The sequence below is a fragment of the Squalius cephalus genome (assembly GCF_949319135.1).
Source record: "Squalius cephalus genome assembly, contig: scaffold_57, whole genome shotgun sequence".
NCBI classification, from domain to species: domain Eukaryota; kingdom Metazoa; phylum Chordata; class Actinopteri; order Cypriniformes; family Leuciscidae; genus Squalius; species Squalius cephalus.
In genome coordinates this window covers 154,243-180,650 of record NW_027645818.1, presented here as the reverse complement: position 1 = coordinate 180,650, position 26,408 = coordinate 154,243, and the positions used below count along the sequence as shown (strand labels likewise).

Sequence of the window (26,408 nt, the reverse complement as noted above, 5' to 3'; positions counted from 1 at the left end):
TCTACGGCCCCGTTCACATCGCATCGTAAGCGCATAATATCACCTGCTCAAGTACGTCTTGACGAGTTTCTTCTGTATTAAACAGCGAATCTTCTCAGTCAGATCGTCGCAAGATCTCAGGAATCCTCTCACACTGCTTGTGTTCACGCGCTCCATCGCTAACGATTCAAACTTCCATAAAGCGCGCCAAAACAGCAGCGCGGAGATGTGACGTCATGTGTCGAGCGGGCGCTCGTAAAAAGCACATCTTTGCATTTCTTCTGAAACAACAATTTTTAACATCACTATCGCAACACTTATCGTATTGCCGGCTGGGATTGTAATGTTTTGTATGCCGTTTTCTTTACACTCACCCCGGATATCTGTTTCCTGCAGTTAGCTGTAATGTTAGTGAACTCTAGGTCTTCTCTTTGTTCATATACGACAGTATTCGCATGAATTGGCTTGATTTGATAAAATTATGTTTTAAACAATCATCTTCACTTGAGACATTTACATTATACCGTCCTAGTTTTTAAATAGCGCTAAAATGTATATTTTAACCCTTTATGCGGATATGCCGCACAAGGTTCTCTGTTCTCTGGTTCTGTGTTTTTAAAAATAAAGACAAGGATACCTCTTTCTATAAGCGACCCTTAAAATCTGTGCATACAACAAAACACGTGTAGGTGTACGATGATTTATCAGAAAATTACTTTTGTTTGAAGAAAAACTTAAATCAGCTGGTGCTTGATAACTATTGAAGTTATGATGATGCGATATTTATCACGTTTTCATTTTAACTCAATACTCTATGAACTTTAACATCTTGTTGGTCAAATTAACTAAAGCCTGCGCAAAATGTTTGTTGCGAACAATTCACCTATGCTGAGGCGAGAGGCGGACCCCAGTCGTTGTCATGATAAATATTTCAGGACATCGCACGATCTAGCTCTACTAGCCACAGACTGCTGTGCTACTGCAACAAAAGTTGGAAGTCCTGTTTGCCTGAACCTGACGCAAACTTCCGACCCAAAAACACAAGGCTTGGATAATTGTGCCGCAAGGACTCAGGAGATTCAAGGAACAGTCGGGACTATTCTGCACGAATTAAAAGACAAACCATTCATCGCCGCTAAGCTAGAAGAAATCAGCGCGAGACTTCTGGACAAACCCTGCGAGGAAATAGTGCACGACGTCGTTGATCTCTGGGAAGGTCTCTCGATCGTGAATGGAGAGTGACCAAGACCCCACCAGTATGGGTGCTGCCTGTAGCCTAAAGAGCTGTATGGAATTCATGTTTAAAGACCATTACAGACACCAGATGACCGAACTGATGAATAAGATTATCGATTTTGCATCACGCGACGGTCATCCACCTATGGAGGCAACTACGCGTGAAGCAAATTTCAAGAAACAAATGGTGTATATAAGAGGAGCCGCTAATTCATGGGATGATTTGACGGACAAATGCGCTTATGGCTTCGATCCCCCCGGTGTAATGATAAAACAGGTTCTAGATATGATGTGTGAATCACAACTCCCGCTCGGGGTCACCGATGTGCTGTGTACTTGTACGTATGTGGCGGATGTCTGTACCGAGCTGGTGAAGAATTCAAAAGAATATGACTCCGATGATGAGGATGAAATGTCTGAAAATGTCAATGAAATTGTTGAAATGTACGTCGATTGCATCCTAGACAAAAACATGATGGCCTGTCGCGATTTTCTTTTCTGGTTAGACTATCAGTGATCCATTTTACTTAGACTATGCATGTAACATTGTTATATCTAATTTTACTATATTCCGTTTTGTACTAACATCATTATATTCAATTTTACTTAGATTTTGTTGTACTAACATTATTATTATTATATCCATGTATATTGTATTATAATCATTTTTACTATCTTCTATTATATCCATGTATATTGTATTATAATCATTTTTACTATCTTCTATTATATCCATTTTTACTTGTGTTATATTAACATCATTTATCCATGTTTACTTATATCATGTATCCTGTAACTTTTTTAATAAAAGATTGATTCAAACCACATGTACGCGTTATTCTTTTGCAGCATGTCGGAGCTCATGAAAAAGGCTTATTATACACCCTCCAACCCCGGCTCTTTAGGGGGTAAAAAACGATTAAAGGACGCCGTCTTAAAAGAAAGTGGGGTCCGTTTAAGCGATAAAAAGGTTTCAGAATGGCTGGCTGGTGAGGATGCTTACACATTACACAAAACAGCGCCTATAAAATACAAACGAAACAGAGTGGTCGTGTACGGGGTCGATACTCAGTTCCAGGCCGATCTAGTCGACATGATCGCCTACACCTAGGATAACGACGGTAATAAATATCTACTGACGTGCATAGACGTATTTAGCAAGTACGCGTGGACTCTCGAGGTCGCTAGAGCGTTCGAGTCTATACTCGAAGAGGGTCGTGTGCCACAGAAATTGCAGACGGATCAGGGGAAAGAATTTTTTAACAAACAATTTCAAGATGTAATGAAAAGGTACGACATTAATCATTTCGCTACCGCTACCGATTTGAAAGCCAGCGTCGTAGAACGATTTAATAGAACGTTAAAGAGTCGTATGTGGAGATTTTTAACGGCTACAAATTCCCGACGATACATAGATGTTTTACAAGACATTATGCAGGGGTACAACACCAGCCATCACCGAAGTATCAGAATGAGACCCGGTTACATGGATATGTCTCACCAGCGCCCTCCGGCTTGTCACAATCTTGGCATGCGTCGGGAACAGGAACGCCTTGACACCTTTAAGAAATGGACTCCTGCTGCATTATCTCCGGCCGAGCTTGCCAAAGCTGGTTTCTACTACCTTGGCCAAGGCGACAGAGTGGCTTGCTTCAGTTGTGGAGGCCAGCTTAGCAACTGGGAACCGGGAGATCGTGCAGTATCAGAGCACCAGAGACATTACCCCAGCTGCCGTTTCGTTCGAGGTGTCTGTGCAGATAATGTACCTTTATCTAGCCCTTTCAATGTATCGGCAATGCAACGGTGTGAAGAAAGGTTGCTCACATTTGTCTACTGGCCCTCAAGAATAACTGTTCGACCAGAACAATTGGCTAAGGCTGGTTTTTACTATGTTGGTCGTAATGTTGACGTGAAGTGCTTTTGTTGCGATGGTGTACTCGGATGTTGGGAGTCTGGTGATGATCCATGGGTAGAACATGCCAAGTGGTTTCCAAGATGTGAATACCTCTTGCAAGAAAAGGGCCAAGAGTTTGTTCATCAGATTCAAGCAAGATTGCCAAGACTATTTGAGCAGCTATTGACTAATGGAGACAGCGACTCAAGAGAATTTGTGAGAGAACAAGAGAACAATCCTGTGGTGAAGTCTGCTTTAGAGATGGAATTTGAGTGTGGCCCGACGCCCCAGACAAATGAAGCTGCATCCCCTAGTCAAGATCTTTCAGACTTGCCTATGGAGGAACAGTTAAAAAGACTTCAAGAGGAGCGCACATGCAAAGTTTGCATGGATAAGGAAGTGAACATTGTCTTCATCCCCTGTGGTCACCTAGTTGTGTGCAAAGAATGTGCACCTTCTCTGCGCAAGTGCCCCATATGTAGAGGATTGGTCAAAGGCGCTGTCCGTACTTTCCTATCCTAAAGTTTTCCTATCATTTGCATTTAACTTAATAAATAATAAAAACAAAGGAGAAGTTTATTATTTTCACTCAGTCCAGTAACAAAATTTGTTTAAACATTACACGTTTAAAACATATGGCTAAATTGTTCACCATAAGTTCTGTTACACACATTTAGAAAGTAGCTAGGATGCGCAGGCTTTAGTTAATTTGACCAACAAGATGTTAAAGTTCATAGAGTATTGAGTTAAAATGAAAACGTGATAAATATCGCATCATCATAACTTCAATAGTTATCAAGCACCAGCTGATTTAAGTTTTTCTTCAAACAAAAGTAATTTTCTGATAAATCATCGTACACCTACACGTGTTTTGTTGTATGCACAGATTTTAAGGGTCGCTTATAGAAAGAGGTATCCTTGTCTTTATTTTTAAAAACACAGAACCAGAGAACAGAGAACCTTGTGCGGCATATCCGCATAAAGGGTTAAAATATACATTTTAGCGCTATTTAAAAACTAGGACGGTATAATGTAAATGTCTCAAGTGAAGATGATTGTTTAAAACATAATTTTATCAAATCAAGCCAATTCATGCGAATACTGTCGTATATGAACAAAGAGAAGACCTAGAGTTCACTAACATTACAGCTAACTGCAGGAAACAGATATCCGGGGTGAGTGTAAAGAAAACGGCATACAAAACATTACAATCCCAGCCGGCAATACGATAAGTGTTGCGATAGTGATGTTAAAAATTGTTGTTTCAGAAGAAATGCAAAGATGTGCTTTTTACGAGCGCCCGCTCGACACATGACGTCACATCTCCGCGCTGCTGTTTTGGCGCGCTTTATGGAAGTTTGAATCGTTAGCGATGGAGCGCGTGAACACAAGCAGTGTGAGAGGATTCCTGAGATCTTGCGACGATCTGACTGAGAAGATTCGCTGTTTAATACAGAAGAAACTCGTCAAGACGTACTTGAGCAGGTGATATTATGCGCTTACGATGCGATGTGAACGGGGCCGTAGAGAATTCGGGGGCCCCCTAAAAAATATATTCATGCTGGCCCCCTTCACCAATATCATATACTGTAAATAGATGAGCATGGAGGCCCAAATATAGCGGAAGATGGTGATGTTGTTGTAAAACATTTATTTTAAAAGTTAAATGTTTATATATAAAATTACAACTAATAAAATCTAACAAAAAGAAAGAGATAGTTGAATAATAAAACAAATTTTAAAAAAGTAACTGCAAAATAATGTTTTTCCCATCAGTCTGTTATAATTCATAAATCAAAAAGTAAAGAATGCAGTCAAATTTAAAAAATAAAATCATTTATTGCCTTATTTTTTAATAAAGATAATATGGAACTGGTAATATTATTAAATAAATCTAATAAATGTATTCATCCAAGTGCAGTGTGTCGTATTCATGTTTTCTCTCGATGTAATAAATAAAAAGTGAAAAAGTGAATGTTTGAACTCTGGTGCATGCTAAATGAAAACAGGCGGACGGGTGTATGAATGTGTCTACAGGTGTATCTAACCCTAACAACTAATGACCAACTTTATTTTTGCTATTGTACATACATTTTATTCTTCTAACTGTTTGTCTTTGGTTAACACAGCTGGAGAGGAACAACAGGGAGGTTGGAAGACACAGTAGAGGAACTACAGAATAAATATGGAGAGAAAACAGCATTAAAAAGGATCAAGTCCATAGTGAAAAAAAATCAGAAAAAAGAATATCAAACGTAGGAAAAGTTGTATAATTTACTTTGTTAGTAATCAATATGTTTCTCAATCTTCAATAAGCTTTACTATAATGTTTACATGGTTTTTGGTTGTGTATTTAATTGTTCATTTTTTAACAGATGGTGACGTTCAACAGCCTAACAACCTTCCACAACGACGAAAGCATAATATTTCTACATCATTGGGACAGCCATTAATTCAGAACCCTAATCAGCTTAACTTAACAATTGCCCAGAAGAATGGTGGGACAATAGTTACTACAATCATGGTAGAAAACACAATATATGGTGATGTTAACATCAGTGCGGTGAGTGTCTGATAATTTAAGAAGCAGTTGCTTAGTTAAGAAATGATTTGTGTATGTTATATATATATATATATATATATATATATATATATATATGTATGTGTATTTTTGTTTTGTTTTTTAAAGTTAGTCCATAGGGTGTGGAACTTAGCACAACTATTTACACGCATACTGTTTTTGACACATAGTGATTGTGAACATTCCATTTTTTTTTTTTTTTTTTTTTTTTTTTTTTTTAATAATACATCTCTTTCATTTTGTGCCGGATGTTAAAAGATAAAGGTATTAGTTAATAACAATTAAAAACTTTAAATCAACATGAAGCCATAATATTAATCAATAAAATATGGTTAAATTACAGTACAATGACTACAATGATATTTTATTTTATTTTATTTACAAAGTTGTGTGTCGTGAGTGAGACCTAGCAAAGATTACACCAATATTAGATTTCTTGTTGCGTGGTTGCACTATATGCCAGAAGCTTAGTCATCAACATCTAAACTAAACATTATCATGGTTTAGTTGTATTTTAAAACACTGTTTTTTTCTTCTTTTTCTGATTTTTCAATTTTCAGGCCGATATTTGTAGAAATAAGCAAAATACATTTATAAAAACAAGTTAATGGCCTTGTGTCAGAACACAACAGGTCTTTTTATTGTAACTTTGAAAAGTGTAATACAGTATTTGATTTTTACAAATACCTAAACCAACGGGCCTAAGCTGTTGACCCCTGAAGTTATGACTTCTGAAGGCCTCTCATGTGTAGATTCGCTCGTTGAAAAAAATGGTATTTTATTAGCTAAAATCATTGTCTGTATTCATAAAATATGTCCTCATGGGTGTAAAATGACCTCTGCCAATGATCTGACTTATCCTCGTAAGCGAAACATTTCTTATCTTTATTTACATGGGGCGGGTAAGTCCAAGGAGGCTTCCGTGCCGTTCCGCCATCTTGAAACACTATAATAACAGAGAGGGACAAAAAGCGCTAGCCTAACTCAAGACGTTTCATCATCAACACTACTATAGTCAACAGCACATTCAAAAGGACCATCAAAATAGTGTTACGTTAAAAAGGCGTAATTGACAAAAATTGTAATTCTGAATTAAGTAATAATTATGACAAAAAGTTTAAATTAAAATTATGACTATGCGTCATAATTATGAGATGAAAAGTTTAAATGATGATGTACTAAATGATAAAGTAAATATTCCATAGTGAAATTTTCTGAATTCTATATAATTGTATTTGTGAAAATGATTCAGTACTGAAACAGCATTTATGAGTTTTTACATATCTTCTGCTTGTTTCTGCAGTTCGTGTAGGCCTCCAAGACTATGGATAACTAAAAATGATTATTGATGAACTTGAATTTTGTTGACAATGTAAAAAAAATTGTCTTCCCATACCGGGAGTCGAAACCCGGGCCACCTGGATGAAAACCAGGAATCCTAACCGCTAGACCATATGAGAGACGTTGATACTGCCCCAGACAAATTTGAAAAGGCTGCACAGTACATTATAATTCTGGATCATAGTTATGCAGGAGAAGGAATCCTCATCGCCTAAAAGCTAAAACTTAATTTATCGGTATGTAAATAAATATCGGGATAGCTTTTCCCCATGTGGAAAGAGCTAATGAAGGAGAAAGACTTTGAAAGGGAAGTTGCCTGATTTCTTCTCGACAGGTAAGTCAAAGGTATGGTCTAAATTACAAGCTTTTTTCATTGCTTGGTTGTGTAAATCATTATATAGCTGCCATAACAGTAGAACATGTATCGTTAAACTCAATGATGTGCTATTGGAAGCCATGTTGTCATAGCTTCTTGACACATTACGGCTACCGCAGTTGCAACACGCATTTGAAAAAGCGAGTAGATGGGAGAACCACTAGATGGGAGAAATTCTTTTGGGAGAACTAACTTGTAGTTGGGTCTTTAACAAAAAACAAACAAACAAACAAAAAAGCCTCCACAATCGAGGAGGTCAAAGGGCATGCTTCCTGCTATAGATAGTATCATCAGCTCTCCCCAAAGTCTATTCATGCGGCCACCAGACAGATTTTAAACACCAGATTTACACTTCTACATATATTTTGAGTAGATAACCGATATTCTCAGAAAAGGGTTTCACCCTGTGTGTTTCCACACTGATTAAGGATAGTTCGGGAGATGCAAGTAAAAATGATATGATCTTTTACTTTGAATTAAGACGAGTAAAATTAAATATTCGCTCAAGACCAACTTTACTTATGCCGTGTCAGTGATTTTGCAAATGATACAACTTAGTCTAAATAAGAGCAATGTGGAGTCCTCGGATTTCTTAAAAACAACACAACAACAAAACTTTGACAACATGTTGTATGGACAAAAGATCTAAGATGCCCAAGCACAGTTTTTCAACAATCTAATGTTTTTGAACAGACGTTGTTTATTAAAAATAATACATAAGTCTTCTTAGAAGATAAATATAAGATATGATTTTAATAAAACTTTAAAGATTTGATTTAAACTTTTAAGGTTATGCTTTTAAATGAATTTAGTATAAACTCTGGATGTACTCTGGAAAGGCGTTAGCAGACTAGATTTACTGTGACATTGTCCCCCGAGACTCATCTGGTCTGATACCCTGTTTCTTGAAGCTTCAGTTCACACTGTGGTTTATCTCTGAAGGATCTGGGGCTGTAAGGTGTTTTTGTTTATATATTTATTTAGCTAAAACTTTGTTTACATTTTAGTAACATATGTTATTAATAATAATTTAATTTAAAATAGAGATTAGTTCATTTTTTAGAATCGTGTGTGTGCACAAAATTATATTAAATGATTTGTTTATTTATTTCATTTTGAAAATGTACAAATGTAGTTTTCTGTGTTTAGGTGTACGGTACAAAATTCATTATAGCTATGGAAAGCCCCCACCATAAAAATTGAAACCCCGCATGGACAAAAAAATGCTGATTGAATCTTTTCATATAAATGAGATTTAAGACGACTAAAAAGTACAGTTTTTCTACAATCTAAAGTTTTTGAACAGACAGACATTGTTTAATAACAATTATACTTTAGGTCACCGTTAAACAAAATCACTACAGTAATCTTCTAAAAGATAAATAGAAGATATGAATGTATTCAAACTTCAAAGATTTTATTTAAACAGTCTTTTAATTTTAAAAGATCATATTTAAACTTTTACGATTATGTTTTGAAATAAATTCAGAAAGATGACGGCACACTAATTTACCGGAACCTGTCACAGACACACGTACACACACACACACACACACACACACACACACACACACACACACATACCATTTGTCTGGTGCTTCATGAAATCTTCAGTCAGCAGACTTAGATGAATTTTATTTTTTATCTAAAACTGAAATTTCAGTAGATTTTTTTTTATTTTTATTTTTTTATATACTTTTAAAGAACAGAATGTTTTTCAACTTTAGTTAAATTAGCAAGATAACCATTTTAATGTATATAAAGAACGGAATGTTTTATGTAATATGATTTTTATTCTTTTGTTTATCAAAAACAATTGGATCAATAAGATATTTATTTTATAAGCATTTCATTATATACTTTTATAAAGAACTGAATGGTTTTCAACTTTAGTTAAATTAACAAGATAGCTATTTTATTTTATACACTTATAGGCCTAAAGAACGGAATGTTTATGTAATATGATTTTTTTATTCTTTTGTTTATCTAAAACTGAATTAAATGGTTTCAGTAGATTTTTTTTGCTAAGATATTATTGTATATCATTTGTGTGAAATATAAAAACATGATTAGAGTCATCTCTCTTTTTCTCACTTTTTTGCTGTTACCTCTGGAATGTGAGGGTGGACGTCTGCGTAGCAGAGATATCACATGCTGACACATTTCCTAACAGCACTTGTGATGCCACATAGCCAGACACACATAACTGAACTGGACAACAAAGTCAAACTTTCTGTCAAAAAACAGATGTCTATCAAAAACACAGAAAATACACCCAGCTTGTGTGCACAAGAGATAATGCTTGTGTGTGACACAGTCTTCAAACTTTCTGTCAAAACCACATGATCTACGACTAGCTAGGACAATAGGGCAAACCATAACTACATATGCCGGAAAGACACCGGTAGATAAAAACAACATATGCGGTAGATAAAACTGTCAAAACGCATGATCGAACGCTCGATAGAACAATCCATATCCATATCTATACACGCCAGAAAGGGCGGGACAGCTCAACGGACAACCGGAAGGGCGGGGACCAGATGTCTTATCTAGTGGGCGGGGCCGGAAGTCATCAATCATTTTGACAGGTGCCATAGGGTAATAACTACTTAAGGGGTTAAAGGAGGATACAAACTTTACTCCCTCTTTCTCTCTAATTTCACAGTTTGTATCTCCCCTTCAAAGAAAGAACATGAATAAAAATAAATATGACACACGTCCTGGAAAATGACAATAAATTAATTTGCCATTCATTCAGATAAGGTAGAAATGCATGTATTCTGTATTAAATGTGTCATAATGTTTACAGATTGAAAGATGTCCGATGCAGTCTCGCGGCCAGACGACCTTGCTCGGAGCGGTCCCAAAATGCATGTGTGGTTTTCACACTCAAAAGGTAATAATGTGAAGATGTAACTTGTATTTTTTTATATAATTTACTGAACATATTCTTCTCGTTCAAAAATGATTGTAGCCTATGTATGTTTGTGGTTGTCTTAAGCAGGCCACAGCCTCTAGTGGACAAGCACCAAGGGTTGTGGAACAACAGTCTGCCGCTACTGGACCAGCACAGGAGGTCATGGAGCAGAGTCAGCATCAGCTCCCACCCCAGCCCACTTCATCTAAAATAATACCAAGTTTGTCAAAGGTAATAACATTTTTTTAAAAGAATTGTAATTTTAATATACGTTTTAAAGTATAAAGGTTTAAGTTCAGTGGAAATGGCTGGTATGTTTTTACACCTACCTGCCAGCTGTCACACCTTGTACAGGAGCGACCGTCTCAGGTGGGTTTAGTCACATGATCAAGTAAAATGGTGAAAGAACAATGTAACCTATGTGATCTCTTTTTCTTCTCTGGGCTCTGCTCTCGTATTCTCCTCTTCCTCTCTAATTGGGCTCTGCCATTATTGGTTAAAGGACACTCACGTCCATCATGGCATCTCTCTTGATCTTTTTCAACTGGCTATTGAAGCTACGTCTTTCTTTCTGTATCTCTCAGGTAATATTCCACTTATGCACATTTAATTATACACGTATTATTAATTAAGTCATCATGCTTTGTAGCCATTTCAAGTGTAACCTTCATTACTGTTAATAAACACTTTCTCTTACAAACTATGTGCAAACTAGTTTTGATTTTAAGTCATTTTAAAAGGTTCCTGTTGAATTATAATATACTCACATTCTAGCAATACCTTCCCACACATTTTTCTATTCTAACTGTGCTTATTTCAATCTGTATAAATGGCAGAGGGTGGTAATACACAGAAAAAAATTAAGACAAAGAATGAAAGCAGTTCCTTTAGTTATACAATGAAATATAGGAATAATAGATATTTTCTCATTTACTAATTTAAAATTTTTATATATTTTTTTGCCAATGTGCTGTTACGTTAAATTCGTCTTTTCGTTGAATTTGTTTTGCCCTTTTTTAGTTTACCAAGCCAAGATTTGGTGGGTCCCACATTGCTGCTGCAAAGCCAAATCTGAGTGTGGCTAGGAGACCGTCTCAGGTTGTTGACCAGCCCAGCACAGCAGTGTCCAGCGCCCCTACACCAAGCACCACTGTCTCTGTAAGTACTGGCATAATCCATGTTGTATTCTATGAGGACACATTCCACACCTATGCATGTTTGAGAAACATATTTTGTATTCCAGGAAATCTTAATGAAGTAAGAGCAATACTATACAGTACTGTATTATGTTTGAATGAAATAGATTTTATATACACTACTGTCAAAAGTTGGTGGGGTCAGTATTTGTTCATAAAGAAATGTATACTTTAATGAAGCACTGATGCATTAAATTCATTTGAAAACAGATTCAAATAAGCAGTGATCTTAAATTGCAATTATTTCCCACTATTACTGTATTTGAATTATATTTCAAAAACAATGTTACTGAACCTAGACCTTTGAACAGTGTTGTATAATTCCATCTAGGATTAGTTAAAACTTCTCTTGTTATATATGCAACATGTATTATATTTCATTGCTTGATTGTACAGGCACAAGACCCTGGAGTTCCTGCCTCTGTCTCCAGAACCACTGCAGATGTGACCAGTCCTGCAGACTCTTGCAGTATTGTCTCGGTAAGTAATTAAACATTTTATTGGTCTTTGAATAATTGAATTTGCATATTAACTGTCACAACTCACTAGAGTCACACAAAATAGTGCTAGCAGCTGACACAATTCTGAAAACTTTTGGAACAAATGTATACATTTTATTCTATTACCTTAAATATGTATTTGACATCCAATATTTTCTATATTATGTGAGGGTTGTTTTGGATAGATAAAGCTCTAATTAAATAAATGACCTGCTAGACTAAATGTTTTTGTCTTTTTCCTTCACAGACTGCTCCTTCGGGGGCAATATTGCAAGCCTCATCTGCAGTTCGACTGCATCGTTTGTGGTCGGAGACCTTGCCACCAGAGGATCACAGGTGGATTGCCAGCAGGCTTTTTAAAATGGGGCCCAAGGGAAAACCAGAGCTTCGAGACAACCTACAGCTCTGGTATTACCCACCACAGCCAGCCCTTATATTCAATCAGGCTCCAGCTCCAGACAGATTTTTTTGCCATGCTCTGTTGCTGTGGATGCCGTACAAGCTGTGGAAGGTCAAGGTTATCTGTCCAAATTCTGCCTGCGGGCAGCATCACCTGACAGGAGGTGGTCTGCACAAAAGGGCTCGGCAGGTTTTGGACATCGATAGGATGTACAACATGGTCACAGAAACCCTCATCTGTACCAAGTGTAAAGCCTCGCATGTGTCCTGGAGTCAGACTGTCCTGCAACAGCTGGATCTGGGCCATCGCTCTGAGTTTCGGGTCATCCTCACGCGGAAGTAAGTACACTTTCATTCCACAACCAGTTGATAGCCCATCATCACATATCTTTGCAAATACTTTACAAATCAAATATGTAAAATATATGAATGTGTGAATTTTGCTTTTCCTAAGATATGCCTGTGATATGAGAGTCATTCGGCTCCTGCGTGAGCGTGGCCTAGGCAACAGTCCCACGCGGGTCATTAAACAGCTGCGTGAGAACCACAGCGAGGAGTGGCTCCAGCGTCTGGCCCGGTACACCACCCAATGTGTGGACTTCCTCAAAGGACCCGGGGTGTCGCAAATACAGTTCCAGGAACCCCCAGAGCCTACAGTGGTGCCGAGCTGCAAGTGGCTGCTCACCGTCTACAGCCAAGACATCCTGACAAGGCTGGATGAAATCCATGCAAGGATAACATCCACGTATGGTTCAGTCTTGAAGATGGATTCCACTAGAAAGGTTAGCAGGGAATTTTTGTTAATTTATGCGGTTTACTGTTATATCATTATCAGAGCATGAGTATCATATTCTACATGGTGTGATGTGTCATTACATTGCATGCTTACTGTCATCTACTGCAGATCACTAAGAAGCTGGCTGGGACGGCGAGGGGAACAGGACTCTGGCTTACCTCTGTTGGCAATGAGTTTGGTCAGGTACTCATAAGTGTGCTGACAGCGCAGGAAGGAGCGGGACTGGACATGATGGTAGATGGTCTGGTGAAAAGGTACCAGCAGGCTAGTGTGGATCCACCTGCTGTTTTGTACGTGGACTGTGGCTGCTGCACTGATGTGGGTGAGACCAAGCTCAAAACCAGATTCAGAGGTTGGCCTGATCTCATGATCCGCTTGGACATCTGGCATTTTATGCGCAGGATTGCCATGGGGTGTACAACTGACGCCCATCAGCTGTATCCCATCTTCATGTCACGGCTGTCAGCGTGCATTTTTGAGTGGGATGCGGCTGATGTTTCTTTGCTTCGCAAAGCAAAGAGAGAGCTGTTAGTATCCCAGGGTTGGCCTGTGCTGTCAGATGAAGATGTCATCAAGCATCTTACCAGGGAGGAGCTGGCACTCCATTGCCGGAGGAGGACCTGTGGAGAGGAGACTACCATCCTTCTCCTTGAGCGGCTGCTTACAGAGCTCCTGAGCAGCAAGGGCAAAGACTCCCTAGGTGTTCCTCTCCTGGACCGAGAAAGGATGGAGCACATCTGGAATGTTCAGAAGAAGCATGTGAAATGCATTCAAGACCCCCCTGGTGTTGTGCTCTATACAGAGACGGGGAGCTTAACCAAGGGAGGCGTGCTTCTGAAGACATACAGATGTGCCAGAGGCTCCACTTCTCTCGAGTCCTTTCATTTACACCTTAACCGTTTCATCCCAGGTATGTCTTTGTCACACACACTGTGCATGTGTAAAGAAAGAGCATTAAGTGTCTTTGTGTATTTCTTTAACACCCCCTAAACACTGTTGTGTCTATTTACAGGGACCAGTTCGAACAGTCTGAACTTTCAGATTTATCTGCTGGAGGGTCTACACCGGTGGAACCAGGACCGGGAGGCGGCTTCCCTGTCATTGGAGCCATCAGCTTTGCGCAGCTACACAGGAGAACTTGTTCACTGTGTAAACAGCAATTACGAAAAGCTGTTTGGCAGGAAAGTGGTGCCCACGTTTTGTCCCCCTGCAAGTTACACCGGTGAGAAATGTTTTTTTTGTTTTGTTTATCAACTTGCAATTTCTGTCTAACTTCCGTCTATATGTCAGATTTAAACCTATAAAGTCGACTGTATCATAATTGATATGCAAGTTTCTAAAGGCCTCTAAATTATCAACATGATCAAAACTTTTCTGGAAACATGCCCTCTGTCGTCTGATTTATAGTCCATATTTTAGCTAGTAAAAGTCTTTTGGTATAATTGTAAAAGTGTCTAAAGTAATTGTAAGAATAACTTTATATTGTAAAGTTATAACTTTATATAACAATTTTATATTGTTAGTAATATAGTAATATACTAGACTGAAGCAGCTTAGGTTCACTTGATTAGAAAATCATGTTACATGTAAATATCAAAATGATCATCAGACTTTTCTGTCAATCATCATTTTATTGCATTTCATTTAATGTTTTGCCCCCATAATTAAAGGTTTTGGGCATCTGAATATTTTTTTTTCTCCTCGACGATGAGCTCTATATTCTCACACTATATGAGCTTCTACAAAAGCCTAATGTATCAAATATGATACACAACATTGTATTTAATATCTGTTTGTTTATTGTTTTTATTTCAGGTGAGCTCATAGGAGTGCAGTATCTGTTCAAGCAGACTGACCAGGCACTGCAGGACATGAATCCAGACTCTGAGCAGACAGCAGAGCTCATTGAGGACCTCAGTGTGGAGGAGCGAGAGGAAGATGAGGGCTTCTGTGACATCAGCGAGGATCACACAATAACGGATCCGGAAGCTGTTCTGTCACCACCCTCTTCCACACTGACACTGGGTTCTTCCACCCTGGTCACCAGCAGTGCTACGTCTGCACTGGGCTCCACATCTCCTTCACTGGTCCCTGACCCCAAACACACACCGTCTCCTTCGCCACCTGGACCCTCAGGGACTGCTGTCACACCTGTTCCCTCTGAAACATCTGTTTCAACTCTCCCCTCAGAGCCGGAGGATGCTGGTCAGGATGATGATGATGATGAAGAAGAGACGGTAAACACCACTGCTGTCTTTCAGATTAGCTAGAATAATTATGATGAATTAACATCCAGTGCTTTAAATCCAGACTACAACCTAAATTCATTTATAAGCTGCAAATACAAATCAAGTCAAGTCATCTTTATTTCTTTGGTGCATTGTAAAGTACATGTTAAGAAAATGTCAAGAACGGCGCTCTCTGCTTTGTACTATACAGATTGTGTTAAAGAAGCTTTACGGTGATAAACAGGAAAACAACACAATCAGTTATGGAATTATGCATTAGACAGATGTGATGTAATAATTGTGTTGCGTGTTTGTGTTTTTTAATAGGCTGTTGACTACCAAAATGTCCCGGGTTATCAACATGTGGACCAGCTGGCAGAATATCTGGTGGATCTCCGGGCCCACACAGCCCTCAGCCTGACCAACCAGGAAGCCAACACCATAATTGCTCTTTGGCAGAACCTGGATGACTGGGACAATGAACGGGTGGTGTATGGCAGTCGATGCCGTAAGAGACTGCTGAGTGGACGCTTCAAAGTGCCAAAGAGTTCCACTCACCCTGGAGTCGAGAGCACCACCAGATGTGTGCTGGGTGCAAGCAGCAATCCTGCTCAGTGGCCTGACTGTTGCCGTCTGGTGGAGACCATCTTCATCAGACTTTGCACTCTCCATCCAAGCCCCAAAAGAAAAGGCAAGGGATCCCTGTCGAGATGGTCTCTGATCCTGCAAGACTATCGCAGGATAAGGCAGCTTGTGCTGGGCAACAGCTTGGTGATGGGAGGAACATCCATGCAGCTGGTGGAGGTTAACCAGAACACCCTGATACAGTGGTATGACAGCAGACAGAAGAAGCAGGAGCTGTCTGTGCTGCTTCAGGGCATTCAGTTGCCTCAACCCCTCCCTGAAGCCCATGAACCTCTCCAGGTTGCCAAACATCTACGGACTGGGCTAGAACAACCAGGGGAGCAGCACCAGTACAAGCTACCAGAGAGCACAGCTGGTCAGGCAAAGCAGATGCAGACTTCTGTTGGGCGACCCCCTCTCAGACCCAAGGCACCAGCGCAGAGTCAGATGTTGCTGACACCATCAGCACCTGGAGCATCACTGCAGATGATACCAAATGTACTTATGCCAGCAGCACCAGGTTTCCAGGGTGTGCCATTGTTTCAGGGTGTGCCAATGTTCCAGGGTGCACCAATGTTCCAGGGAATCCCAATGTTCCAGGAAATCCCAATGACCCAGGGAATCCCAATGACCCAGGGAATCCCAATGACCCAGGGAATGCAACTGATACAGCCACTTTTACAACCAACAGCTGTACAGGGCACCCGCTTACCCGCTGCACCAGCTGCCAATCCAGACGCCATGCCCAAGAAACCCTACAGGAGAACTGTTGAGGCCAACACTTGTAAAAAATGTGGGCAATTCAAAACAAGTGCAACAGGACATAGCCAGTACAGGGGCAGGGTGTACTGCCCACAGACCGAGACGGGTTCAAAAGAGGAGTGGCTAGAGGAAATGCGGAGAACCTTTTCCAAATAATGTATATATTTTTGTGTATATAGTATCGTGTATATCATGTGTTTTAACAGTTGTTTAAATAGTTCACAATTGATAATACTTGTGTTGAATATTATTTAACATTTTAATTTATGTTTTTATATGTTTTTTTAAACGTTATTTAACATTTTATTTAACTTTTTATTTCTTGTTTTTTTATTTTATTTCATTTAATTTTATTTATTCATTTTTAAAACGTTATTTAACATTCAACACTGTTCTGTTGGCATGATTGTAAAATAAAAACAAACTTTGCAAGTAATTGATTTTTGATTTTTACTTTCATATAACACTATTTCATAAGTACACTGCAACAATATAACATTTGTATATAAAAAGATCATTTGTAAATTTTGTTATTATTTGCTTGTGAAAGACGTTTTCAGCATATTAGTTAATATTTAATGGGTTGCATCTTTGTTCATTACAAATAACAGATTTGCAAGTGTCTTGTTTGAATGTAACCTAAAAAATATACTTAATCAAATCAATAGTAATACAACTACTAAATAATAACACTGACCCATTGGTAATTAGATTTTTTATGAAAGAATATCAAAAAACACAACAAACAAATTACATATGTATATTTTATTAACACTGGAACAGTATGCATTCCAAAAAAATTGCTTATTTACTTTACATTTATTACAACACAATATTTTATCAGAACACTGCAACAATTTAACATTTGTTTATAAAAATATAATTTGTACATTTTGTTATTCTTGTGACAAACATTTTTCAGCCTATTAGTTACTATTTAATGGGTTGCATCTTTGTTTATTGCATAATAATGCAAATAACATTATTTTTCATGAAAGAATATCAATAAAACACAACAAATAAATTACATATGTATATTTTATTAACACTGGAACAGTATGCATTCAAAAAGAATGCTTATTTAATTAAAAAATAAATATTACAAAAAGTTGGCTTTAGCTGGATTCGAACCCTTGTCTTGGTGAGCACCTGCAATAGAAAACAGTGTAATATAAATGCGTGATTTTCCCGCACGAAGAAACCGGAAATTGTATCATAAGACCTATGCTGAGGAAGACATATCTCTGAACGTCACATTTCACCCTTTCTTTTCTTCATTTTTTCTTTCTCTTCTTCCCCACCTTTGTTGGACTATTGTTCCCCAGCTTCCATTCAACACCCAATTTGGTAAGTCCATTACTGCCATCACATAGTTGCATTTGGTAAGCAATAATGAATTAACTACTACTACTACCTTGCCTCTTAATCTTAATTCCCTTAGTCTAAAAAACTGTAAAACTTGTTGTATTTTATTTAATATTCCTGTCCATGTGGCATCTCTAGCTTCTTTTACATTTTCTCCTATGTTCACACCTAGAATCTTCATATAATCTTTCGTTAGTTTAAAGGGAGTGTCTTGTCCTTCTATATCCACACCACCTATACTCATTATTTATGATTTATCTACATTTATTTTTGCACCTGACGCTTTTCTATATGTTTCCTTATTCTATTTATACTCTCTATGTCCTTGACTGTAAATGTGGTGTCATCTGCATACTGATGAATTATGCTCATTCCCCCATGTGGTATTTGAATTCCTCTTATCTCTTTTGAATTCCCCATCTCCTTTAATCAGTGTTGCCAAAGGTTCTGCTGTTATTGAGTATAGAAATGCCGACAGCGGACATCCTTGCCTGACTGACCTCTCCAAAGGAAAGGGGTCAGTTAAAACCCTGTTAATCTTCACACAACTTTTTTGCATTATCATATACTAGCTTTATCCACCTTAGAATCCTCTCCCCAAATCCAAATTACTTGCTCCATAAAGCTGTGCTCTATCCTACCAAACGCCTTGTTTAAATCCATAGATAAAATCAAACCCCCTTCCCCATCCTTTCCCATGCTTTCTACTACATCTCTTATTGTACAGACTGTGTCTGTGATATATCTTCCCATTATGCTGTATGCTTGATTTGGTGATATTATTCTCCCTACTACCTTTTTTATTCTATTGGCTAATACTTTTGTTAAGATGTTATAGTCTGTGTTTAACAGACTCAACGGTCTATAATTTTCCAACTTAAGTGGACTTCCTTTATTTTTGTACAAGATGGTAATTACTCCTAAACCCATTGATTCTGGCATTTCCCTTTTCTCTTCCATACTCCTATACAGCTTCCACAATATTGGTGCTAGAATGTCACTCCTGGGCTTTTATTTGTTTTTGTTTGTTTTATTGCTTCTTTTATTTCTTCAATGCTTATAAACTCAGCAAAAAAAGAAACGACCCTTTTTCAGGACTGTGTATTTCAACAATAATGTTGTAAAAATCCAAATAACTTTACAGATCTTCATTGTAAAGGGTTTAAACAATGTTTTCCATGCATGTTCAATTAACCATAATCAATTAATTAACATGCACCTGTGGAATGGTCGTTAAGACCTTAACAGCTTACAGAGAGTAGGCATTTAAGGTCACAGTTCAAAAAACGCAGGACACCAAAGAGACTTGTCTACCGACTGTGAAAAACACCCAAAGAAAGATGCCCAGGGTCCCTGCTCATCTGCGTGAACGTGCATTAGGCATGCTGCAGGGAGGCATGAGGACTGCTGATGTGGCTAGGGCAATAAATTGCCATGTCCGCACTGTGAGACGCCTAAGACAGCGCTACAGGGAGACAGGAAGGACAGCTGATCATCCTCGCAGTGGAAGACCACGTGTAACAACACCTGCACAGGATCGGTACATCCGAATATCACACCTGCGTGACAGGTACAGGATGGCCACAACAACTGCCCGAGTCACACCAGGAACACACAATCCCTCCATCAGTGCTCAGACTGTCCGCAATAGGCTGAGAGAGGCTGGACTGAGGGCTTGTAGGCCTGTTGTAAGGCAGGTCCTTACCAGACATCACCAGCAACAATGCTGCCTATGGGCACAAACCCACCTTCGCTGGACCAGACAGGAGTGGCAAAAAGTGCTCTTCACTGATGAGTCACGGTTTTGTCTCACCAGGGGTGATGGACGGATTCGTGTTTATCGTCGAAGGAATGAGCGTTACACCGAGGCCTGTACCCTGGAGCGGGCTCGATTTGGAGGTGGGGGGTCCGTCATGGTCTGGGGCGGTATATCACATCACCATCGGACTGAGCTTGTTGTCATTGCAGGCAATCTCAATGCCTTGCGGTACAGGGAAGACATCCTCCTCCCTCATGTGGTACCCTTTATGCATGCTCATCCGGACATGATCCTGCAGCAGGACAATGCCACCAGCCATACTGCTCGTTCTGTGTGTGAGTTTCTGCATGACAGCAATATCAGTGTTCTGCCATGGCCAGTGAAGAGCCCGGATCTCAATCCCATTGAGCACGTCTGGGACCTGTTGGATCGCAGGGTGAGGGCTAGGGCCATTCCCCCTAGAAATGTCCAGGAACTTGCAAGTGCCTTGGTGGAAGAGTGGGGTAACATCTCACAGCAAGAACTGACAAATCTGGTCCAGTCCATGAGGAGGAGATGCACTGCAGTACTTCAAGCAGCTGGTGGCCACACCAGATACTGACTGGTACTTTTGATTTTGAGCCTCCCTTCATTCAGGGACACATTATTCTATTTCTGTTAGTCACATGTCTGTGAAACATTTTTAGTTTATGTCTTATGGTGTTGACTCTTTTAGTGTTCATACAAATATTTACACACATTAAGTTTACTGAAAGTAAAAACAGTTGAAAGTCAGAGGACGTTTCTTTTTTTGCTGAGTTATCTCTTTCACACATATTCTTATCATCTTCGTTTAACCTAGCACTCACAGTATTTAAAACTTCATCTACACACCTTGTTTTACACCTTCTTTCTTAAATAATTTCCTATAAAACGACACTACTACTCTAATTATCTCCACATAATCAGTTACTTTTACACCTTTTTCATTTTCCAGCTCAATAATATGATTTTTTCTTTGCTTTTTTTTCTCTAAGTTCAGAAAGAACTTTGTACTCCTTTCTCTCTTCAACACATACTGTGCCCTAATCCTTACTATTGCACCCTTACTTTTTTCTTTTTCATACTCCTCTATTTCTGCTTTTATCTGCAAGAAACATTCTTTCCATGCTCAGGATCACTCTCTATTTTCTCTGCTTCCTTCTTCAATGCATTTTCCATTGCATCTACTTTACTCCTTCTCATGAAATCCCTTTGTTTTGAATATCTAATACTTCTTTTCTTGTTTTTTCCTTTAATTATTTCCCACCATTCACACACATTTTCATTGAACATTGGATTTTCCATTTCATACCCTCTACATTTCCTGATATTTTCTTTGTATGCCTTTTCCTTTAGCAGAGATGCATTCAAACACCACACTCCCCCACCTCTCTCTTCCATATTTAAACCACCCTTTACTGTCGTAGCAGCATGGTCACTTATTCCTATAAACTTATATTTCACATTTTTCATGTATCTTAACATTTCCCTTTTAATTAAACATAAATCTATTTGGCTTTGTTTCAAACTTCCCATGACCATTTGCCTTATAGAAAACTCTCTTTTGTAAGGATTCTCCTCTCTCCAAGCATCAACCATATCTTCACTTTGCATCCATTCATTTAAATATTTCCTAGACACATCAGATTTAAAATTCGCACTGCTTGACGCATCTAGTCTTGTGCACCACACATTGAAGTCTCCAACCACTATACATTTTGCTTTACATAACAGCTTCATTTCTTTAAAGACTTCTTTTCTTTCAGTTTCTACATTAGGTGCATAAATATTTATCAACCTAAAAAGTTCATTGGAAAACATAAATTCTATTACTAACAATCTTCCTTTACCATCTTTATATATTTGCTTTACATTATGCACTCTATCTCTCTTTATCAAAATCGCAATCTTTTTGATTTCCATGTTTAACAAAAATATCATCTTCCCATTTCTTTTATATTGCCCATTATATCTTCCGACCAATGTGTCTCTTGTAAACAGATTACGTCTGCTTTAAGCATTCCCTTCACTTTCTCAAACTTATTTACTTCTCTTAGTCCATTGCTGTTCAAGCAGGCAATGTTCATAATGCCACACATAACATAAATTACTCAATTACTCATAACTAAAAACTCATTTCGGTAAATCCAATCTCTTAATTTTTTGCAGTTTGCTCCTCCATCCCTTTCTTCTTTCTTTTCTTCTGTATACTCTTTCCCTCACTTGTGTCCATTTCTTTCCCCACATTTGACTCTGGGTTCTCTGGCACCTCCTTCTCTCCTCCCCCTCCTTCGTCCTTCTCCTTCATACTTTTCTCCTCCCTGAGTTTTGTACCTTGACTTTCACCACCACCTTTCGATGTCTCTCCATCTCCATCTTCATTCTCCCGTTCCTTCGATATTTTCGCTTTTCTGGTTCTTAGACTTATCCCTTCACTTGGTTCCGTTTTCTCACCTTTCTTTTTTCTCCTCTCTCTCTCTGCCACAGTCCCAAGACCACATCCTCTCGGCCGCTCTCTCTCTCAGCAGCTTTCTGTTCTGCTGTTCTTTCTTTTTCACTCCAGGTGTCGCTTCTCAACTCTTCTCCAGCCGCTGCATCTTCTTCCTCCTCATTCTCCTCCTCCCCATACACCTCGTAAAGGTCCGATGACTTTCCTTCGCTGTCCTCTTCTCTCATCTCCTCCGGCGTTTCACATACACACAGTCCGTGCCTCATCTCACAGTCTTTGCAATTCCCCACTCTCGTGCATGGTGTCCTTGCTTGTTACACTGGAAGCACTTGAAGCTTGGGCAGTCTCTCACTATGTGCCCCGGTTGAATGCACAAGCAGCACACCTTCACCTGTCTATTGTGTATGACTCGGAAGTGCTCCGTTCCTCCCATCGTCTCAAACTTTGTAGAATATCACAATGATTTTATCGTATCTGTGAACTTGACTTTTAAAAATCTTGTTCCGTCAGTCCCAGGCCACATTCTCCTCTTTATTCTTGAGACCACCGTCACTCCCCATTCTGTCAGCTTTCTCTTTATTTCATCCTGGATGTACGTAGGCAGACCCAGGAATGGTACTACCATCTCAGTGCTGTTTATTTCTTTCGCCATAATTCTACTCTCTTTTATCTTTAATCCATCCAATATTTTCTCCTTTCCTTTCTCCTCCTCCATTGTTAGTTCATATTCCATCAGAGTTTTGTACCTGCATCCGATCACCACTCCACATTCCTCTCTTACCTTCTTCAACAGTTCCATCATGGTGATTCAGTCCTCTCCCTCTATCTCCACCAGCACTGTTAGCCGCTTCTCATAATTCCTCCTTCTTTGTTCATCTTCGCCGCCATTCTCTCTCACATTCCGCTTGTCCAATCCTCTTCCCTTTTCCATGTTGTCGGTTTGCATTTATCCCCAAACAGCAAAAAGCCGTTTGGGGACTAAATAACTTCACAGATAAGCACTCCTTCTTTGTTAAAAGGATGTTTTACATGTTTTTTTATGGGAAGGGAAGCTGCCAAGAATAGCATATAATACTTTAATAGGAGCAGTGGGGAAGGGAGGACTGGGATTAATGGATGCGGAACAAAGGAAAAACAGCTTAAGAATGAAAATGATAAAAAAGTACTTGGATGAAGAAAATAAAGCGGCATAGGTTTTTTTTAAGCAAGTGTAGCAATTTTAATCTTGAGGACAGCATATTGTGGATGAGAACAAACAATTGGATGACGGAGGGATTGCCAGATTTTTACAAATAAATGATGAGCGCCTGGGGTAAATTTTTAACAAATGTACAATTTAATCCACAAGGTAGAGAGAGCATTTTAAATCAGCCTTTATTCTTAAACAACGGCATTTTAAATCAAGGGAAAGAGATCTTTTATAAGAAATGGTGGGAGCTGGGGATTACAAAAGTAAGAGATGTTTTATACGAATTCAAAAAGGTATTTTTACCAATACAATACATTGTGGATGTAATAGAGGAGGCAAAGGAGGATTTTAGCAGACAAGAGATAACAAAAGTAAGAGATGTTTTATACGAATTCAAAAAGGTATTTTTACCAATACAATGCATTGTGGATGTAATAGAGGAGGCAAAGGAGGATTTTAGCAGACAAGAGATAACAAACAAATATGATGTAATTAAAGGGATAGTTCACTTTGAAATTAAATTTTGGTATGTTTTAGCTTACCTGAAGGGCATCCAAGATGTAGGTGTCTTTTTTTTGCGCAGTAGTTTCAATTTATATCGTTGTTATCTCTTGAACACAGCCGCGTCCAAATGATCTGAGGGCGCGGGCGGGTATAGATATATACACTAGATGTCGCTTGGCTATGGTTTCGTTCCAATGAACTGCAGTAGCCAAGGCGACGTCTAGTGTATATATCTATACCCGCCCGCGCCCTCAGATCATTTGGATGCGGCTGTGTTCAAGAGATAACAACGATATAAATACTGTTCGTTTTCTCACACAAACCGCTCGTTTCGTGTCTTAGGCCGTCAATGTGTACTTACGATGGGGAATTGTTTAATTTGGACGATGGGGAATTGTTTTAATTTGGACTTTGTGCATGCTCTTTGAGACAGTATCCATAGACCTGCATGAAATGACTGACAGACAAGAACGGTTTGACCTAAAAATATCAAAATTGAAACTACTGCGGAAAAAAAGACACCTACATCTTGGATGCCCTTGAGGTAAGCTATAACATACCAAAATTTTATTTCAAAGTGAACTATCCCTTTAAGGCCGCTATACCTCAAGAGTGGATAAAGAGAATTGAAAAAATGGAAGAAGAGAAACAAGAAAAAGATGTAAAAGTGAGGCTGGAGGAAAAAAAATTGCTTTTAAAGAATGCACTGTGAAAATGATTTACTGTTTTTTAGAGATGGTGTTTTTACAGAGCCAATTGCAAATGGATACTGGGTGCAGAAATTTAAAGATTTAAAAATAGAGTGTATATGGAGAAACATGAGGGGGAGGTGTGTGGAGTATTTTATAAGGCATAAATTGTTTTTTACTGAGGCTATTTTAAATAAAATAGGAATTGAACAAAATGCTTTGTGTAAAGTGTGCCAGGAAAAGGAAGAGTGGATTTTTTACGTCTGTTTTATTATTGTAAAGAACTGGAGGAATTTTTAAGGAAATGTAAAGGTTTAATTAAAGATGTGACTGAAGAGTTGGATGAAAATGGAATGGAATGGAACAGGGTGGTGATGTTTGGTTGGGAAAAGAAGTGTCAAAACAAAAGTTGTATCAATCTGTGTGTAATGCTAATGAAAAGTGCAATATGGGAGAGAAGAACTGTGGCTAAAAAAGAAAAAATTGTGTTGGATGTTTGGACTGTGTTTAAAAGGAAAACGGAGCTATATATTGAAAGATTGCATATGTATTTTAAATGTGAAAATATGTTTAATGCTTTTTATCGTGTTATTACCCAAAAGGTTTGTTGTGTTTTAAAAGATTTAATGTGGAAGCTGCCAGGAAGTGAAGGTGATTTTTAAATTGTATATGTAAAAGAAAGAGATGTGATGTGATTTTATTGTATTTATTTTTATTGTATTGTATCGAAATCTGCTGCCAAAAACGGCTATTTAAAAGGTTAGAACATTATAGTCAGGGGGCCAATTCTGAAAAGGGCTTCCGTTAAGACTTTTGCGGACATGTTTTGGTACAAGCTGTCACCCTATTTTTTTAGTTAGAAGACACCCATAGGTAAGATATTAGGGTGGTTGTCAAGCTGATTTTTTTTTTTGTGACTTGTACAAACAATTTCAGGCCAATTTTTTGGTTTCCTGCTCAACACGACATGCCAACAGTAAATGTTGAATATCTCCACAACCACAAGGACCATATTCATAAAAATGGTATCAAATGAAAGCCAACACTCATGGGATGTCTGCTGAAGTGTCAGAATGAACATTTATTGTACAGTGTAAGAGACAACAGAACTAGAACATGAAAAAAACAATCTCTGCCTAAAGAGAACCAGTTTTCAAAGTGAATATCAGCTTGGAAACATAACCTAGTATCCCAAAACCTCTATCAATCAGCACCCATATCTATGGGAATGAGTCAAGCCAAGTTTAAAGCTTGTAGGGAGATACAGTGCAATGCTGCACAAGTTATAATACTTTAATGTCAAGACGGAAATTTAGAACTGTAGATGATGGTCTATGGTGCTATGTGACTTAATTAGTGTACCAGGTTGTAACACAAATTATATTTAATTCACATATCACTATAGTTATTAATTCCATCCTAACAAAACTGCTCTCTCACTTCTTTAGGGTTAGGGGTTAGTAACTAGTTAGTAGTAATAACTATGTAATAGTCGTATGGCAAAGGTATGTTTTTCCCCATCAAAGCAGTGGCTCTCAGGTTGGCAGAGGTTGGCTCTCAGGTTGTCAGTCTCATCCCTTTGAGACTGAATGGATTGAAT

General features: G+C 38.5%; 2 protein-coding genes across 2 annotated transcripts in view; both read left to right on the top strand.

Moving 5' to 3' along the window:
• The window catches only part of LOC307154181 (uncharacterized protein), a 139,823-nt gene that overhangs the window by 8,783 nt on the left and 104,632 nt on the right, over positions 1-26,408 (top strand). Inside the window, exons 2-5 of the mRNA XM_079898948.1 lie at positions 10,220-10,306; positions 10,415-10,558; positions 11,348-11,485; positions 11,920-12,003. Coding sequence (XP_079755074.1) covers positions 10,235-10,306; positions 10,415-10,558; positions 11,348-11,485; positions 11,920-12,003 — 438 coding nt within the window. The 5' untranslated portion in view covers positions 10,220-10,234. The remainder of the gene's footprint in view (positions 1-10,219; positions 10,307-10,414; positions 10,559-11,347; positions 11,486-11,919; positions 12,004-26,408) is intronic.
• On the top strand, positions 2,687-3,631 carry LOC307154186 (putative inhibitor of apoptosis; the record flags this gene model as incomplete). Its single annotated transcript, XM_079898950.1, has 1 exon — positions 2,687-3,631. One exon carries the CDS (start codon positions 2,687-2,689, stop codon positions 3,629-3,631), a length of 945 nt encoding a protein of 314 aa, XP_079755076.1.